The 21,088-nt window shown below is 37.6% G+C and overlaps 1 protein-coding gene across 4 annotated transcripts in view; it reads right to left on the reverse strand.

Annotated features, from left to right (window-relative positions):
• Positions 1-846: 846 nt before the first annotated feature.
• Positions 847-21,088, reverse strand: part of LOC106994692 (uncharacterized) — a 49,229-nt gene continuing 28,987 nt past the window's right edge. For 2 of the 4 annotated variants that reach the window (XR_013408813.1, XM_077977117.1), the window contains 4 exons: positions 9,130-9,226; positions 8,526-8,639; positions 7,616-7,711; positions 847-5,727 (listed from right to left, as the gene is read on the reverse strand). Coding sequence is in view for 1 of the 4 variants with exons in the window: in XM_077977117.1 (XP_077833243.1) it covers positions 7,641-7,711; positions 8,526-8,639; positions 9,130-9,226 (282 nt within the window). In the remaining 3 variants the exon portion in view is untranslated. The remainder of the gene's footprint in view (positions 5,728-7,615; positions 7,712-8,525; positions 8,640-9,129; positions 9,227-21,088) is intronic. The other 2 variants (XR_013408814.1, XR_013408815.1) reach the window with 2 other exon arrangements.

Below are 21,088 nucleotides of genomic sequence, written 5' to 3' on the forward strand. Positions count from 1 at the left end.
GCGTGATGCTACACACTTATAACCCAGCTACCTGAGAGGCTGAAATGAGAAAATCTTCTGAGTTTGGTAAGTTAAGGCTGCAGTGAGCCATGATCACAACACTGCAAACCAGTCTGGTTGACAGAGTGAGGCCCTATCTCAAAAATAAATGAATAAACAAGTAGATAAATGAAATTATAAAAAGAAAAAATAAAATGCTTTACTGGCTTAAGAAAAAAGCTAAGAGTATGTTGCCTACAAGGGAATCATTTTAGCACTAAGTCAAATAGGTTGAAAACCACAGAGTGAAAAAAAACCAAACTACATTTTATGAAAATAGTAACTACAACTGGGTAGGTATTAGACATAATATGTTTTAAGTCAAGTGCTAACATGAGATAAACATTGATATTATACATTCATAAAATAGGTTGATTTACCATAAATCTGTAACTATTATATCTATCTCCCTAGCTGTATGTATATGTATATATAACATAAGGGCTCCAAAATATATAAAGCAGGCCGGGCGCGATGGCTCACGCCTGTAATCCAAGTACTTCGGGAGGCCAAGGCAGGCGGATCACCTGAGGTCAGGAGTTTGAGACCAGCCTGGCCAACATGGCGAAACCCCGTCTCTACTAAAAATACAAAAATCAGTCGGGCGTGGTGGCAAGCGCCTATAATCCCAGCTACTTGGGAGGCTGAGGCGAGAGAATTGCTTGAACCTGGAAGGTGGTGGTTGCAGTGAGCCGAGATCGCGCCACTGCACTCCAGCCTGGGTGACAGAGCGAGACTCTGTCTCAAAAAAAAAGAAGAAAAAAAAATATATATATATATATATAGAGAGAGAGAGAGAGAGAGAGCGCAAATATTAACAAAATTAAAACAAGAAATCCATAACAACATAATTGTAGACATCAAGACCCCAGTTTTAATAACAGAAAATTCAGATTAAAAAATCAATAAGAAAACAAAACCTAGACAACATTATAGACTGTATTAATCATTTTACATATAGAAGAATACCTGAGAGTGGATAATTTATAAAGAAATAAAGACTATATGGCTCACAATCCAGCAGACTGTACAAAAAATGTGTGCCAGCATCTGCTTCTGGTGAGTGTCTCAGCAAGCTTACAATCATGGTTGAAGGCAAAGACCTTGAAGACATATTTGATACAATAGAATATTATTCAGTCACATTTAAAGATACACTTTGAGAATATTATGTCAACTGAAATAAGCCAGTAATGAAATCATAGATATTATGTACATGTCACATAATAACAGACAGAGCAAGTATGAGATGAAGGAGCCAGGTTCTTCTAATAAATCTGTTTTCATTTGAATTAATGGAGTGTAAACATTTTGATTACCAAGAGGATGGTGCCAAGCTATTTATGAAGACTTTGCCCCCATGACCCAAACACCTCCCACCAGCTCCCACATCCAACATTAAGGATTACATTGCAGCATAAGGTTTGGAGAACATGAACATCAAAACCATATTACAGACCAACTAGGCTTAACAGATGAGTACAAAACTTTCCAGTCAAAAGCAAGAGAATACACAATATTCTTATTTGCACCTGGCATATTCTGTTAGGACATATACTAAGTTTTATTAAATTTAAGAATGCCAGCTAGGTGGTGTAGCTCATGCCTATAATCCCAACACTTAGAGACCAAGGTGGGAGGATTACTTGGAGTTAAAGTTTGAGGCCAGCCTGGGCAACATAGTGAGACTCCATCCTTACAAATAATCAAAGAATTATTGAGACATGGTACTTCATGTTTGTAGTCCCAATTACATGAGACACTGAGGTGGAAAGATCACTTGAACCCAGTAGGTTGGGGCTGCAATGAGACAAAATCATGGCAGTACACTCTGGTCTGGTTGACAGAGTAAGATCCTGTCTCCAAACAAAAACAACAAATACAACAACAAATAAATTTAAGACCAAAATTACACACTTTGTGTTTTCTGACCAAAACTGAATTAAACTAGAAATTAAAAGTAAAACTAAAAAAAAATCCAAAAATATATGAAAATAAAACACACTCCTCAACATATGTTTGCTCAGGAATCAAAATATAATAATTTTTCAAAGATGTTAATACAACTTACAGTGCTAAACAAATTCAATATAATCTTCATAAAAACCCCAATAGCAGTTTTTTAAAGAAATATTGTTTAAAATGTTAAAATTTTATTATGACCTATAGCCAAACACCCATGAAAAAGAACAAAGGTGCATTATAATTTCTGAATTTGAAACATATTAAAAGCAACAATAACAAACACAGTGTGGTACTGACACAAAGACAGATAAACAGACGAAAGAACAGAATAGAGCGCCCAGAAATGAACCCTTCTGAATATGGCCAAATAATCTCCCACAAAATTGACATGAGCACACAATAGAAAAAAGATAATCTTTTCACAAAATTATTTTAAAAACTGAATATCCATACTGATAAAGTTCAATTATTTCCTGAAACCATAAGTGAAAAATCTTTTAATCAGCCATAAGAAGATAAGTTCTTTTTGTTTTCTTTTTTTTCTGAGATGGAGCCTTGCTCTATTGCCCAGGCTGGAATGCAGTGGCATGGCCTCAGCTCACTGCAACCTCTGCCTTCTGGATTCAACCAATTCTCCTGCCTCGAGCCTGCCACCATGCCTAGCCAATTTTTATATTTTTAGTAGAGATGGGGTTTCACCATATTGGACGGGCTGGCACGGTGGCTCACACCTGTAATCCCAGCATGTTGGGAGGCCAAGTTGGGCAGATCATAAGGTCAGGAGTTCAAGACCAGACTGACAAACATGGTGAAACCCTGTCTCTACTAAAAATACAAAAATTAGCTGGGTGTGGCAGCATGTGCCTGTAATCCCAGCTATGTAGGAAAATCGCTTGAATCTGGGAGGCAGAGGTTGCAATAAGCTGAGATCATGCTACTGCACTCCAGCCTGGGCAACAGAGACTCTGTCTCAAAAAAAAAAAAAAAGAAAGAAACCCATGATGACTGTCGGTAGAAAACAAGGAAACAAGGAGGCACCCATTATTTTATGTTATAAATGTACTTCTTATAATTAAAAATAAAATTATTATCACATACAGCAATTCCATTTATTAATCTGTATCTAAAATATGCAACATAGGACCTTCAAGACATATTTGATACAATGGAATATTATTCAACCTTTAAGAAAAGTCTTGTCACATTTAAAGATACACTTTGAGAATATTATGTCAGCTGAAATAAGCCAGTAATGAAATCATAGATATTATTATTTCACTTATGTAAGATATATAAAACAGTCACACTCGTAAAAACAGAAAGTGGAAGGGTGTTTGTTAAGGGCTGGAGAGAGCATAAAATGAGTAAATGTTATTTAATGGATACTGAGTCTTAGTTTTACAAGATATAAAATTTCTAGAAGTCTTTTGCAAAACAATGTGAATACAGTTAAGATAGTTGAAATATACAACTCTTTTTTTTTTTTTTTTTTTTTTGAGACAGGGTCTCAATCTGTCACCCAAGCTTGAGTGCATGGCACAATTATGGCTCACTGCAGCCTTACACTCCCAGGCTCAAGTAACCCTGCCCCTCAATCTCTCAAGTAGCTCAGACCACAGGTACACACAACCCTGCCTGGCTATTTCTTAGAAAGAAAAATGTTTGTAGAGAGGGTGTCTCCACATTTTGCCCAGGCTGGTCTCAATCTTTTGGGCTCAAGCAATCCTGTCCTGGCCTCTCAAAATCCTGGTTTTACAGATGTGAGCCACCACCATGCCTGGCCCTGACATGTGCATTTAAACAGATTTAAGAAGCTAAATTATATGTTATGTGTTTTTACAACAATTACTTCTTAAAAAACTGAAAAAAAATACCAAATTATAAATCTTCTAAAATTTTACCTCCAAATCACAAAATGTTTGTCTCACACAAAGGAAATACGTATTCATCATTAAACACATGGCGAAAATGAGGCTATTTCCAAGGCTACTCACTTAGACAAGATAAAACCAACATTGAAAATGAGCTAAGAGGTTGGGCACAGTGGCTAATGCCTACAATCCCAGCACTTTGAGAGGCTGAGGTGGGCAGATCACCTGAGGTCAGGAATCCGAGACCAGCCTGACCAAGATGGAGAAACCCAGCCTCTAATAAAGAAAAATAAAGAAAATTTGCGGGGTGTGGTGGCACATGGTTGTAATCCCAGCTACTTGGGAGGCTGAGGCGGGAGAATTGTTTGAACCCTGGAGGCAGAGGTTGCAGTGAGGCGAGATAGTGCATTGCACTCCAGCCTCAGCAACAACAGCAAAACCCCATCTCAAAAAAAAAAAAAAAAAAAAGAAAAAAAAAAAGAGAAAAAGAGAATGAGCTAAGAAAAAATATATGCAAGATAAGCTATAACAAAAATTGGGGTCACATTTGCAGATATAAACACACAAATATATATAATCTGATTGTGACAGACATATGGCTCATTTATCTTTTAATTAAACCCCACATTAATTTAAAGTATACAAACAGAATTGCCAATTGTCTAAAATTATAATACATAAATAAAACTAAAAACAATAAACTGATAGTAAGAAATTTACAGTAAAAAAGACAATTATAGTACTACAAGACAATAATAAATGTTTACTCATAAAATCTAGTTGGCAACATCAATGTACATTAACAAATAATTTGTCTAGATGACTGCAATGTTTGGCTGTAACTGTGCATTCCTGGAAGGCAGGCATTTTAAATTACTGGAATCTATTGTAAGGTAATAAAATTTCAGAGAAAATGAATTACAATCATAAACAGGAGATGCTAATGAAAAACTTTTAATAGATAAGCATTTAAAATAAACTAGTGTCAATTTTTGTTTTAAATATTTGCTATTTTTACCCAAAATAAAACTACTGTAATCCAAATATAGAAGCAAACAACACCTTACATTGTGAAATTATACATATATTTAGCAGAATAGGGTTAGAGCCTCATATACAAAACAAATATTTGGGGAATAAACTATGCTATTATTTAGATATAGGCTGACAAAAGTAGTTGAAAATTTTATAATTCCTTTTTGCCTGCCTGCATACTAATTATCTAATTTAATTCAGGCACAACATGTAAATTCTAGTATATTGCCCTAAATGTCTGAATCTAAAATTACAGACAAATTTGAAGTAGAAAATAGAAAGTAAAAATTTATATAGAGAGTGACATTAATAAGACTAAAAAAAAAAAAAAAAAAAAAAGGGCACCCTATTTGCTTATCCCCTGACAGCAAGAAAATTTGTCAGCCATTCCTAACGAAAATGCCTTTTTGAGAGAACCATGCATCATGGTTTACACCGATAATGACAGTTACATGATACATTAACGAATTGCTTGCAGTCAAAATATTAAGACATGCCTGGGTTATGTAATAAGACCACATCTCGAAAATAAGTGCCTTTGGCCAGGCACAGTGGCTCACACCTATAATCCCTCACACCTGTGATCCAAGGTGGGTGGATCACCTGAGGCTAAAAGTTCAAGACCAGCCTAGCCAACCTGGTGAAACTCCATCTCTACTAAAAACACAAAATTTAGCTGGGTGTGGTGGCCGCACCTGTAATCCCAGCTACTCGGGAGGCTGAGGCAGAAGAATCACTTGAACCCGGGAGGCGAAGGTTGCAGTGAGTCAAGATCGCGCCATTGCACTCCAGTCTGTGTGACAGAGCGAGACTCCGTCTCAAAGAAGAAGAAGAAAAAAAAAGTGCCTTTAAGAGAGTTCTGAGATCTAGGAAGGGAGTTGTGTTCTGCCAAAGCCCAAGATTGAAGTAATTCTGTTTAGAAGGCAGGCCCTCATTCAGGTGGCAAACTACAGGAATACTGTTTTTGGCTACAGACAAGAAAATGTTCCACCTAACTTGGTTCCAGTGAGAATTTTGAACTTACTCTGTAACCATCCCAAACTCTTCCCAGCCACAGTCTGGGGGAGGTCCTGCCCTTCCAGAGGCCTAGAGGAAGACACCCATTTACAGCCATGCTGGCAGGCCTGCAGACCTTGGCCTTTACTGTGGTCCCTGAGGCAGTTTCATGATTCATTTCCAGGTCCCTGAGCCACAGTTCATGGCCGGTTCTGCCTATGTAGAAACCCAAAGTGACCTGGGAAAATTCTCTCTTGTAGTCAGTGAAAGCCATGCTCACCCACATCCTGATATAAAGTCCACCATATGCAGACCCGACTGCAGAAACCTGCCCCTGGGTCTGCAATGCACAGCAAAGTCCTGAAAGATATTCACTCTATCCAAAAATTAACTGTCCAAAATTTAAATGTGAACTACAATTATCCAAGCCCCTTTTAACAAGACAACTAAAGGTGGACCCTTGTGCAAACCCAGCAGCCTTAAGACCAAGCTGCACCCCTTCTTCACTACAAACCCAGAGGGCATTCTATCACATTGGGGGCCAAACAAAAATTTACTTTTACTTTCTGAAACCAGTTTATAAAATCTTGAAGAGGTGTTTGCTCCTTTAAATTTACAGACCCCATTGCAAAACAACTGTTTCTTATTGTCAATGCTTCTATTTTAACATAGCACTGAAAGTATGTGGAAGAAATAGTCAAAAGAAAAATTTAAAGTCATTGAAATTGAAGACCAAAAGTAAAACGTTGCTCTCGGTAGATCATGTAATCTTATATCAAAAAAACATAAGCAGTACATTAAAACCTGTTTAAACTAAAAATATAAAATTAACACACAAATCCAAGTTATGGTTTCATATACTTTAAACAAATGGTCTGATAAAATAGAGAAAAAAATCTTATTTACAATAGCAATGAAATAATTAATTTTAGAACAAATTTAAACATGGAGCTTGTAAATCTTTTAAGTAAAAGATAAATCAATGAAAAAAAGTAGACAGGACACAAATAAATTTAAAAATATTTCTACTGAAAGAATAAGTATTGTGAAACAGCTATATTATCCAAAGTGATCTCTAGATTCAATAAACTCCCTGTCATAATTCCAGTGTTTTTTTTTTCACAGTAATGAAAAACACAATCCTAAAATATACATGAAACTACAATAAACTTTGAATAGCCAAAGCAATCTTAAGAAAAAAGAACAAAGCAGAAAGACATCATACTTTATAATTTCAAACTATATTTCAAAACTATGGTAATGAAAACAGGATGAAATGTGCAGAAAAAATGAACAAGAAAACCAATGAAACAGAAACCACCACTCTCATGCATTTCAGACGTGATGTAAAAAGAGAACTTAAAAATAGTTTAACATAGAGTATCTCAAAATTATGGAGATATCTCTCTGTCCACATAAACAAGGAAAAAAAAAGTCAGATTGTACACTCTTTTTGTATGTCACGAACAGTACTTTAGCTGTCACTGTAAATTTGAAAGAAGAACATTGAAAGGAAATTAGAATTCTTAGAAATTTTATAAACATAAGACAGAAGATGCCCCTATGTGAGAGTATAATTTTTAAAAATTTTCAGGCTTTCCAGAAACTATTTCCTTTTGAACACAGCTTCCCAAATCACTTTAAGGACTTGCTTTCTTCTTGACTTGGACCCCTCATCCATGTCATCTGTTGTATTCACTCTCACCTACCTGGGGGTTCATCCACCATCTCATGTCACTTCATATTCCAGGACTCTTTTCCTTGCTCCAGAGAGGTGATCAGGTCGGGCTTAGAGACAGCAATACCTGTTTTATTAAAAATAACTAACATGAATCTTACTCATATTCTCCAATTACCAACTTAGTAATGTGCTCAGTAAAGAGGATATAATAGAATATTCTAATAAATTTATCCCAATATACTAATTTATAACAGAAATGTTTAAATATTTAGAAAATACTTTTATTGGTCGGGTACGGTGGCTCACACCTGTAATCCCAGCACTTTGGGAGGCCAAGGCAGGTGGATCATGAGGTCAGGAGTTCGAGACCAGCCTGTCCAAGATGGTGAAACCCTGTCTCTACTAAAAATACAAAAATTAGCTGGGCATGGTGGCAGGCGCCTGTAACCCCAGCCTACTCAGTAGGCTGACGCAGGAGAATCGCTTGAACCTGGGAGGTGGAGGTTGCAGTGAGCTGAGATCATGCCATTGTACCCTAGCCTGGGTGACAGAGCAAGACTCCATCTCAAAAAAAAAAAAAAAGAAAAAGAAAAAAAGAAAATAATTTAATTTTGTAGGTTCTTAATTTCACTGCCTGGTACGACTGAATTAAAAATTGCTGATGACAATTAGATTTTAAGGCCTGAGTAACAATGTTTTATGCAACTAAACTTCTGAAATTACCAATAATCTAAAGTGAAGGACACAGATCAGCTCAGGAATATGGAAAGTTCAAGTCAAGATGAAACCTCTTGAAGAAATTATTTTCTAAACAGACAAATCCCCAGGATTTTCTTGAAAACAGAAATTTGAAAGCATAAATTACCAGAAAACATTCTACAAAAGAGAAATGAAAACTTTAGTTTATATAAGGAATTTTGTATTAAAGTTATCCTCACCCAGGAAGGCCAGGTTTTCATCCCATTCCTCTATAAATTCTGCTGTGCAGTGTCCAGGCACTGCTACTCCTCCAAAGAGAATTCTATGGCCACAACTGTAAATGTCAACAGTCCCTGGAAAAGACACACAAACACACATACTTACAAAGTGGCTATTGGCAGAATTTTCCATTTGACTCAAGGTAAAATCAGAAAGTGAACAGAACTGATTCTAACTTATAAGAGGGACTGAAATTATCCAATAAAATAATTGTCAAAACACAAACGTTTTCTAATATATTCTCTAACTCTGAGAAAAGAGAGTGGCATAATATCCACAAAATCAGTGTGTATATGATACTTGTCTGGATGATGAAGTATAAAATTGAGGGCATAAACACTAACATGTACATTTTTGGGGGACTATATTTACATAATACAGAATGAGTTGTGTATGTTTTTCAGATGAAAAAGACATAGCTGTTTACATTTTTCAGACAAAATAGACATGTTGACTTAGAAGGTAACACTTGAATTTTAATGTGTATAATAAACCAGACATCTTGTTAATGCAGATTATTGTTTCAGGAGATCTGAAATAAAGTCTAAGTTACGGAATCTTTACCAAGTTTACCAGTAATGCCAATGTTTTGGCCCCAAAAGATCATTTTGTCAAACATCCAGTAAGTGGAAGAGTCTGTGTCTTTTTCAGTTTTTCTGTCCTGTAAACAAAGATGAGAGCTTTCATTTACCAAAGAAAGATAAATACAAAGAAAACCTCAAAAACAGGGCAGCTGCCAGATTAAATGTGATGGTTTATGGACATCAGCTGCATAAAGATACTTAATGATGAAAAGAAAAAAAGAAAACTCTATAGCGAAAAAATCTGTAAGAGAGCTTACTAAGCAAGTGAGTTATTAACATCAAATGCACTAGGACAAGTTTTTATAGTGTGCTGATGCACCTAGAAGGACACAGCATCACTACTGAGATATTGCCCCCACTAAAGCCAGTTACAGTCTGAATTTAACTGTAAGAAAACATCAGTTGTATGGAAAGTTAAAGATACAGATATCGTCCATGTTCTACAATTTTTAATAGTGACTTTAAGTAGTCTTTCTTTAGCAACCAAATAAACAGGTATCTCCTGGTAATTGTTGTTTGTTTTTTGTTTTTGTTTTTGTTTTTTTGAGACTCAGTCTCACTCTGTCGCCCAGGTTGTAGTGCAATGGTGCGATCTTGGCTCACTGAAACCTCTGCCTCCAAGGTTCCAGTGATTCTCCTGCCTCAGCCTCCCGAGTAGCTGGGACTACTAGCGCATGCCACCACGCCTGGCTAATTTTTTGTATTTCTAGTAGGGATGGGGTTTCACCATGTTCACCAGGACGGTCTCAATCCTGTCCTTGTGATCCATCCGCCTCAGCCTCCCAAAGTGTTGGGATTACAGGCGTGAGCCAAATTGCCCAGCCACTTCTTTCAGAACTTTCTGGGTAATAAATGCCATTCTGTTTAAATGAGCATTTTCTTAATCGTGTAATGCCTCAAAACAATAAAGAACACAGAAAAAACCTCAACATTACATGTTCTCCATCTTTACTAGGAACCCCAGATTTTCCCCCAAAGAAATATAGAGTATCATTGCTGGATGCTGTGGCTCATGCCTATAATCCCAGCACTTTGGGAGGTTGAGGCAGGTGGATCACGTGGTCAGGAGTTTGAGACTAGCCTGACCAACATGGTAAAACCCCGTCTCTACTAAAAATACAAAAATTAGCTGAGTGTGATGATGTGTGCTTGTAATCCCAGCTACTCCGGAAGCTGAGGCAGGAGAATTGCTTGAATCTGGGATGTGGAGGCTGCAGTGAGCCGAGATCCTGTCACTGCACTCCAGCCGGGATGACAGAGTGAGATTCCGTCTCAGAAAGAAAGGAGAGGGGAGGGGAGGGGAGGGGAAGGGAGGGGAGGGGAGGGGAGGGGAGGGGAGGGGAGGGATACTGAGTATCCACAGCTATCCATGTTCAACAGCCAGTCAACATTTTTAATATTGCAGATCACAAATTCATGGTAAGAATTCTGCATGGCATATAAGAAGCCGTGATGTAGAGAAGGCTGTGATATATAGAAACGAAGTATTTTTCAGAGACCCTCGACTATCATAAGCATTTGTAAAAGTAGTTAAGAAAAACTCATTAGGGAGAAAAAACACAAGTATAGAAGTAAAGATTTGCAAGTACTAAGCACATGGCAATCCAGGAGGCAGAGTGGACACAGCTCTTGATGTCAGAAATGTTTAGCTGAAGAAAAGTCATTTTTTCTGTCTCCTCCTCCTCTAGAATTATTTCTCAGATGACACTTTCTGGACTAATTATATCTGCCTTTAAAAATTTGAGCACCATATGTTCATCTTTTACCACAACACCCAAAGGCAGAAAGCCCAAGACAGAAAAACTCTACCCATTTCTGTCCTTTATAACAGAAAAGATTTAGGAACAATGAGCTGCTCCACAGAGATAAAAAATGTAAGTTTATCTGCAGCCAGGCGCAGTGGCTCATGCCTGTAATCCCGCACTTTGGGAGGCTGAGGTGGGTGGATCACTTGAGGTCGGGAGTTCGAGACCAGCCTGACCAACATGAAGAAACTCCATCTCTACTAAAACTACAAAATTAGCAGGACGTGGTGGCTCATGCCTGTAATCCCAGCTACTCAGAAGGCTGAGGGAAGAGAAGAGAATCACTTGAACCCGGGAGGTGGAGGTTGCAGTGAGCCAAGACTGCACTATTGCACTCCAGCCTGGGCAACAAGAGTGAAACTTCATCTTTAAAAAAAAAGAAAAAAGTGTGCGTGTATATATATAATATATATATTTTATTTTTTGGTCCTCAGGTTCTCTCCTCTGCTACAGACACTAGCAATTTCTGCTACAGTAATAGAAATATTGGCCACACTGTCCTGTCCTTACCAAACCCAAACAGAACAGGTTCCTGGACCACCCTTTAGTGCAAAGGCAGCACTTAACTCTCATAAATGTATCTTGAACTCGTCATACTTGATTCTGGCACCTTAGAGTCACATGAGGCACTTAATGAAAACAAATAGACGCTTTCACCGAGAACACTAAACAAACTGTGAAAAGGGTACAAGAGAGTTCTGCAAATTGGCCATATGATTCTAATTAGAAGCCTGCCCTTATAACCACTTACCTAAGCACTGCTACTCAAGCTTTAATGAGCTTATACATCACTTTGTAAATTTGGCCCCACTCTATGTAGTATGATTCTTCAGGTTTGGAAAGGGTCCATAAATGGGTGTTTTAATTTTTTTTTTTTTTTTTTTTTTTTGAGACGGAGTCTCGCTCTGTTGCCCAGGAAATGGGTGTTTCAAAGAAGTCCCCTGTCAGTGCTGATGTCACTCTCTCTGGGCTCATTATTAGCATTGGCCCAAAAGCCAGCAGGAGAGACTCAGGGTGATTCTAAAAAGAAAATGAAACTATCTTGGTGGAGCTCCAGAACCTGGATCACCTGTCCTGATTAGCTAGCTTTTGGGCATGTAGAAAAATGAGGCATGGCACAGAGTCCCTTATATTCAGCAGTCTTGTCACAACACAAATACTTTTGATACAAATGAAGACAACCATTCTTTATCTTAAAGTATTATATTATTTGCTGGCTCTTTAAAGTTTATAGAGAAAACAGAAAGCAGCAATTTCTGAGTAAGTCTGCATTTAGAAAACAACATGTGCACATGTACTAATGCAATGTTTATTAAGCAGGTACCGTGTGCTCAATAAGAGGTTACAGAGCACTGATAACCCATTATTTAATTCTGATAAAACCTGTGAGTTTATACTAAGTGTTCAATAATTCCAAGGATTTAGAATAAGAACCCAGCATTTTTATTTCTTTTGTTTATCTGTCACTGATAGACAGATGAGCGGGATACAGATAGAAAGAGTTTAATGCAATTTAGATGAATTTTTGTTGTGTTTATATTTATTATTTTGTGATTTGTGAATCAATTACTATATCTGCAGGGACAGAAAACAAGTTGCTAAATGTAATGTCTCTGCAAACAATGGTTTCAATAAAAAATTTAAAAATTAAGACCATATAAATCATATTTCATATTTTCCATTTATCTGCTTTTGGGTTTCAGAAAATCATGAGCATCAACCCTAAAAAAGCAACAGGATTCATCACCCAAAACTCTGATCTCTTCTAGTTAGTTCTGGGAGGCACGACTCCAGAGTATGGCCACACCTAAATAAGGTCTTCAAAAAGGGTGAATCTGATCAGGGCTGGGGCAAGGTGTAGAACTAATGTAAAATTCTGTTCTTTATGCCACTGGGGAGTATTTTCAGTTGTTTCATTTTTTAAGTGTACCAAAAAAAAAAAAAACTTAAATCTCAGAGTTTATATAATTTTTAATCTTTTTAAACCCCACTGCCCTCTCAAGGGCATATCACATACTAATAAGCAGTTTAAACAAAACGCTTAAGGTTTTCTAAAATAATTTTTAGAAGGTAAGTATTCTTAGCAAGCTAAAAAATACAAATAATAACTCTTTTGTTTATAAATATATGTTCAGGTGTAGACATCAGAAGTCTCAACAATATAAAGAAAATGGTGCAAATAAATCCCATATCTTTGCACACATCTACTTATTGTACCCACCATATGATGCATAATTATACCACTTATCCAGTTGATAGTCAAGACTAAAAGTTCTTGCATGGTAGGGACCATGACTGCTTTATCTATTTTTCTAATGACTATATGAAATGGAATCAATTTGTTTATCTGTTTGAGTCTCCAGATCGCCTCCTTGTTTTTCACCCAATTACCAGGGAACCAGAGAAACTCTCATCTGGGTACCAGCCAAAGACATCTCTTGTATGGTGGGAGGAACAAATACCAGATGACTCATTTCTTTTACATTAAGACAGAAGCAAAATTAACCACTCTTGTCAGCCTGACACAATTCTGTTCTGGAGATTCTCAAATGTCTCAGATGCCTAGGTGATTATGAGAGCACTTCCAGTGACCCTGGGCTGATGGCCCAATAAGCCAGCAGGAGAGACTCAGGCTGATTCTAAAAAGAAAATGAAACTATCCTGGTGGAGCTCCAGAACCTGGATCACCTGTCCTGATTAGCTAGCTTTTGGGCATGTAGAAGGACAATAACACCCCGGTATCACATTTTCCAGGTAGCTATAGTTGTGCTCAGGGCTCTGGCTACTTTGTGGCCTTGATCTCTCACTCCTAAGATGCTTGTTTACACTTAGAGATTCTGTCATCAGATTCTATTTACACCTGGGGCCTCTCACATAACTAGCAGATGAACACACAAGATGTGAAAAGGTCAAAGAGCCACACTCTCAAAGGAGGGATCTGAAATGTCTATGTTGACATCTCACAATGCAGAAAACGCCTCCTGCTGGTTTTCTGTACATTCTCAATCTAAAGTCTGGCCCTGTTTTGTAAATTCCAGGCAGAGGCCAGACCTTATTTGCAGATTCCAGATAAAATCAACATCACTCTACATTTTTGGCTGTTACAGCGAGTACAATCAAAGAAGAAATCTACTCAGAGGCTGCTCTAGAAAATTCTAAATAATATTTCACCTAAAAAAAAGCTGACACAACATGAATATAAGTAGACAGTTTATTGGGGCCAAACTTAAGCACTGTAACTTGAGAAGAAATATTCAAGATGCCTGGAATCTACACTTTGATTAGCAGCAATTACAAGTGGATTTGTGAAGGTAAAAAAAGAAGAGAGACAGAGAGAGAGGTGATACAAACTAGTTTGTGAGAAATTCTTCTTTGTTTAAATAAATAACTTATTATTAGTTTAACTTATACCTACTTTTGGCAATAGTGAACAGCTTCAAGAGATGAATACATAGTTGAAAGTAAGGAGAAAGACATAATTGTGCTCTTATTTTAATGTCTAAGTTTTATAAGTAAAAAGACTTGCAGACAGGCACAGTGGCTCACGCCTGTAATCCCAACATTTTAGGAGGCCAACAAGATAGGATCACGAAGTCAAGAGATGGAGACCATACTGGCCAACATGATGAAGCCCGGTGTCTACTGAAAAAAGTAATACAAAATTAGCCAGGTGTGGTGGCACATGCCTGTACTCCCAGCTACTCAGGAGGCTGAGGCAGGAGAATAGCTTGAACCTGGGAGGAGGAGGAGGTTGCAGTGAGCCAAGATCATGCCACTGCACTCCAGCCTGGTGACAGAGCAAGACTCCATCCCCACTCCCAGCCCACCCCCCCAAAAAAAACTTGCATTTCTCAAATGAAACTTTTGTTTTGTTTTGTTTTTTAATTTCTAGACCTAGATTTAGAATTTGGAGTTTCAGATTTAGGTCCTAGATGGGTGGAGTAGCAGTAGGTGTTACCTGCAATTGTGAGCATTTTAGTAAGAGGAAGGAAAGAGAAGTGGAGATTCTCATGTCTCCATGTCTACTCAATGCACACTTGTTACACTGATTGGGTTTCTGGGCTCCATGGTCTCTGAATCAGTTTCAGGTCTGAAGATACAAGAGTCATTGAAAGAAGTAAAATGGTTAATATCTGCCCTATAAAGTTTGTAGAAATCTAGGCCAGGCGAGGTGCCTCACACCTGTAATCCCAGCACTTTGGGAGGCTAAGGTGGGTGGATCACCTGAGGTCAGGAGTTCGAGACCAGCCTGACCAACATGGAAAACCCCTGTCTCTACTAAAAATACAAAATTACCCAGGCATGGTAGTGCATGCCTGTAATCCCAGCTACTCGGGAGGCTGAGGCAGGAGAATCACTTAAGCCCAGGAGGTGGAGGTTGCAGTGAGCTGAGATTGTGCCACTGCACTCCAGCCTGGGCAACAAGAGCGAAATTCCATCTAAGAAAAAAAAAAAAAAAGGTTTGTAGAAATCTGCTCTAGCCTCTCTAGAAGTGACTGTGGAGGACTATAGATACCAAATAGGCAGAGACACAATTCTGCCTGCATATTTAGGTGACAGCATGCATTTTACAGCATAATTGTGAGAAGCCTGAGAGGGAAAGTCCCCTCTAGAGTAAAGCTTGGTTGGCACCTTATTTGTATATATTATGTCTGGTAATTCTAGGAAATATAGTTTTAAAAAAAAATCCTCTTCAGCCCCAGAGAAACCACAATAATAGCAAAGAAAGAGGCTGGGCATGGTGGCTTACACCTGTAATCCCAGCACTTTGGGAGGCTGAGGAGGGTCGATCATGAGATCAGGAAATAGAGACCATCCTGGCTAACACGGTGAAACCCCATCTCTACTAAAAAAAAAAAAAAAAAAAAAAAAAAAAAGCCGGGCGTGGTGGCATACGCCTGTAGTCCCACCTACTTGGCAGGCTGAGGCAGGAAAATCACTTGAACCTGACAGGCAGAGGTTGCAAAGAGCCGAGGTTGTACCACTGCACTTCAGCCTGGGTGACACAGCAAGACTCTGTCTCAAAAAAAAAAAAAAAAAAAGAAAAGGAAAGAAAAAGAAAGAAAACTCTTTCATTACACAATTAAATCTCAATGTCACATATATTATAGTCAGTCTGCTTAAGAGATTGAAAAGACATAAAGATGGTTATCAAAAATAGTTCACAAGTAGAAGAATTTACAGCACCATGTCATACACAGTTCATCCTAAATTCCCCTGGTCATTGGGGAGGTCATCCATGTATGCTAATTGGTTATATTCAATGACAAAATAAGCTTTTCACATGTTCATGACAGAAGATAGTTCTGCAACTTGAAGCCAGCTGCCTGCTGAAGGTAGACTTTCACGCTTATACAAAAGTGGTTGAATAGGGTGCTATCTTTTTGGCTACCTGCATTTTAAAGCAGTGCCTCTCTCCTCCCTGAGGACGGGGTTACAGTACTCTGGTTTCCCCTCTTCTGGTGGCCAGCGTCCTCTTTTGTTTCCTACCCTCTGCCACTGTGGTACAGCCCACAGCACAGGGCTCACAGCTAGCAGCTCACATTATAGGTGAACGCCAATTGCTATAGCAGCACTTTAGTGTCACATCAAAGAGTGAAGCCTGAACTGCAGGAAGAGAGCCTCCCTGGGTAGAACTGCACCTTCACAATAATGGAAATGAGAGCATTATTTAAGCCACAGTTTCTATTTATAATGGTGACATGGAAAATAAACTGCTGGATTTCTAGCATGCATCCAGATAGAGATAGCTCCAAGAGTTCTCACTGTAATAGCCGCGTCTTTCACAGACATTATGGGATACTAATAGGGCTTCTAAAACAGATACACAAAGCATTCTAAAGAAAAACAGCTCTCACTCTGAGAAAGATTATATTGAGAGAAAAAAAAGTTAAAAGCATCTTAAGAAAAAACTGAAATTAGATATAAGATTGATCAAGTCAGGCAGAAAATATTCCTCCAAAAAGAATTTCTCTCTAAATACTCAAAGTGCATAGCTACTCACAGCATGAGAAACATGAGTATTATGAAGAAAAGAAGTATATTATCAGAAGAATTATAAAAGATTTTTTTCTATCTCTGATGCTAATTTTCTAGCCATCGAATGCGGAATCTATATTCAAATATATCTCACAACTTCCACTAGCACTTTTTGATAAAAAATTAAAATCTGACTGTGTTAATATAGTGGAATATATGTGAACCTGCAAGGTAGCTAACTGGAGAGCTACAACAGTTTTTGGGCAGCCACATCGCCTGCCTTTATTTGTCCTGTAATAGCAGCATTCCAATTTGTGAAATGAAAGACACTGAAATTATGCTTACTTATAATTATCCCTATTGGTTAAATTAATAAGCATAGAAGACTAATATCTACTGTAACAATTTGGTAGTAAAATTTCTTTGGATATTGGATATAAATATGTAAGGAGGAATAATTTTAATGTACTAGTCATAATGTATGTAGGATTTTTTTAAATTTCTGTAACTATATTTCAATTGAAAAACTTTACATTTCAAAAGTGTGAATCACAATATTAAAATAACTAAGGAATTCATTCAAAGTAGACATTGTGGCTTTATATTCATACTATTGTAGAAAATATTATTAAATGTATATGAATGCAGGTTGTCTAACAACACCACACATAACTATGCTAATTGTACTGAAGTAATAAATAGAAACCAAGGTATGACAACATACTCCACTGTTCAGTTTATAAACTGAACTATTTTTGCTTTTGTAGTATAAGTACTTCAGCCTGTAAATAATCACGTTGGATAAACAGGTTTGTCAATCAAATTACACAATATCTTTTAGTCCTTATAATTCTGTTTTGCTAAATTTAATCCTATTTTTATGCTAAACTTTTGTGTGCTCTTGGAATGAGTTTTACTGTGAACAAATCTGTGTCAACTTTAAAAGACTAAAAATAGTAAGAATAACCTTTTGCCAAAGCAAAAACAAAGCAATTAATCTCAGGTCCCAGATAAAGACAATCCTGAGTAAAAAAAATAAATAAATAACAAAGATTTATTTAACTGTTAATATGATTTACATATATTTCAAAAAAAGGGAGATAAAAATCTATATAAAACCTAACTGTTTTAAGAAAAGAGATTTTAGTAAGATATTTTCTCTTATTTTTATGTGGACTAATTAAGCCTCTTATTTCTTTTTTTTTTTTTTTTTTTTTTTTGAGACGGAGTCTCGCTCTGTCGCTCAGGCTGGAGGGCAGTGGCCGGATCTCAGCTCACTGCAAGCTCCGCCTCCCGGGTTTGCGCCATTCTCCTGCCTCAGCCTCCCGAGTAGCTGGGACTACAGGCGCCCGCCACCTCGCCCGGCTAGTTTTTTGTATTTTTTTTTAGTAGAGACGGGGTTTCACCACATTAGCCAGGGTGGTCTCGATCTCCTGACCTCGTGATCCGCCCGTCTCGGCCTCCCAAAGTGCTGGGATTACAGGCTTGAGCCACCGCGCCCGGCCAAGCCTCTTATTTCTAATTTAGACTTTTACAACAGCCAGGTCTCTAAACATGTTCTTAAACTCGTGGACATCTAAATTTTGCAAATTGTGCATACATGAAAGAATGTTTACAGAAGAAAAAGCAGAAAAGAGGTGTTATATAAAATTAATGGGTTCACATGAATAAAGCAAGTTCTTAGAGACCTATGAAGAGATTTAGATTCTGACACAATAACAGTGGGAGACTACAACATCCCACAGGCACTAATAGACAGATAACTGAAGAAGAAAATTAACAAAACATTAGGACCTAAACTCAACACTTGACTAAATCATCCCAAGAGACATCTACAGAACTCTTCAGCTTGACAAAAATATAATTCAACAAAAAGAAAACAACTTGAAACCATACCATACAATTACATAAAAATTAAACAACCTGCACTTGAATAACTTCTGATAAATAATGAAATTAAGGCAAAAACCAAGTTCTTTTAAACAAATAAGAACAAAAAAAAAACAGGCCAGGGCTGGGCACAGTGGCTCATGCCTCTAATCCCAGCACTTTGGGAGGCTGAGGCAGGCGGATCATGAGGTCAGGAGTTTGAGACCAGCCTGGCCAAGATGGTAAAACTCCATCTCTACTGAAAATACAAAAATTAGCCCATCGTCGTGGCACACGCCTGTAATCCTAGCTACTTGGGAGGCTGAGGTAGGAGAGTCGCTTGAACTCAGAAGGTGGTGGTTGCAGTAATCCAAGATTATGACATTGCACTTGGCCTGGGCAGCAAGAACAAAAATGCATCTCAAAAAATAAATAAATAAAAAAAATAAAAATAAAAATAAAAAACCAACACATCAGAATATCTGCAATACTGCTAAGGTGGTGTTAAAAGGGAAATTGATAGCATTTAATGCTCAAAAAGTTTGAGAGATCTTTGTTTGACAAGCTGACATCATAAATAAAAGAATGAAAGAAGCAAGAGCAAATCAACCCCTAAGCTAGCAGCAGACAAGAAATAATCAAAATCAATATCAAGAAATCCAGGAATTAAGTCTATGAAAAAATAATAATATAAATAAACTACTACCTAGATTAATGAAGGAAGAAGGGATGATCCAAATAAACACAATTAGAAATAACAAGACATTACTACTGACCCCACAAAAATATATTGAAGTCAGGCCGGGCACGGTGGCTCAAGCCTGTAATCCCAGCACTTTGGGAGGCCGAGACGGGCGGATCACGAGGTCAGGAGATGAGACCATCCTGGCTAACCCAGTGAAACCCCATCTCTACTAAAAACTACAAAAAACTAGCGGGTGAGGTGGCGGGCGCCTGTAGTCCCAGCTACTCGGGAGGCTGAGGCAGGAGAATGGCGTAAACCCGGGAGGCAGAGCTTGCAGTGAGCTGAGATCCGGCCACTGCACTTCAGCCTGGGTGACAGAGCGAGACTCTGTCTCAAAATATATAATATTGAAGTCTACTATGAATATCTCTGTGCACACAAACAAGAAAAGCTAGAAAAAATGAAAATATTATTAAACAAATACATCCTTCCAAGAATGAAAAAAAAGAAATCAAAGCCCTAAACAGATGAATAAGAAGCTCAAAAATTGAATTAGTAATAAATAGCCAACCAACCAAATAAAGCCAAGGACCAGACAGAGTCACAGCTGAATTCTACCAGGTGTACAAAAAAGTGCTGGTATTATTTCTACTGAAACTATTTTAAGAAATTAAGAAAAAGTAACTTCTGTTCAACTTATTATATAAGAACAGCATTATTCTGATACCAAAACCTGGCTGAGATTTAAAAAAAAAAAAAATTCAGGCCAATATCTTTCAACATTCATGCAAAAATCCTCAACAAAATACTGACAAACCAAATTTAGCAGCATATCAAAAAGCTAACCCACTATGATCAAGTAGAATTTATTTTGGGAATGCAAGATTGGTTCAATGTACACAAATCAAATCAATAAATGTGATTCATCACATAAACAGAACTAAAGACAGAAACCACAAGATTACCTCAATAGATGCTGAAAAGGCTTCTGATAAAATATAATATCTTTCATGTTAAAACCCCTCAAAAACCTAGGCATTGAAAGTACATACTTTACAATAATAAGTTATTTATGACAAACTCTCAGCCAAAATACTGAATGAACAAAATCTGGAAGCAGATAGGTACAGTGACTCACACCTGTAATTCCAGCACTTTGTGAGGCCAAGGCAGGTGGATCACCTGAGGTCAGGAGTTTGAGATCAACCTGGCTGACATGGCAAACCCCATCTCCACTAAAAATACAAAAATTAGCCAGGGGTGCCTGTAATCCCAGTTACTTGACAGGTTGTGGAAAAAGAATCACATAAACCAGAAGGCAGAGGCTGCAGTGAGCCAAGATTGTGCCACTGCAATCCAGCCTGGGAGACAAAGGGAGACTCTATCCCAAAAAGAAAGAAAGAAAAAAGCTTGAAGCATTCTTCCTCAAAAATTGGCATAAGGCAAAGATTCCTTCTCTCAACTCTTCTATTCAACATAAAATTGGAAGTCCTGGTCAGAGTAATCAGGCAAAAGATGACAATAAAAGGAATTTAAACAGAGAGGAAGTCAAGCTATACCTTTTTGCAGACAACATAACTCTATATCTGGAAAACTGTATA

Source organism: Macaca mulatta, chromosome 19 (genome assembly GCF_049350105.2).
Source record: "Macaca mulatta isolate MMU2019108-1 chromosome 19, T2T-MMU8v2.0, whole genome shotgun sequence".
Lineage (NCBI taxonomy): Eukaryota > Metazoa > Chordata > Mammalia > Primates > Cercopithecidae > Macaca > Macaca mulatta.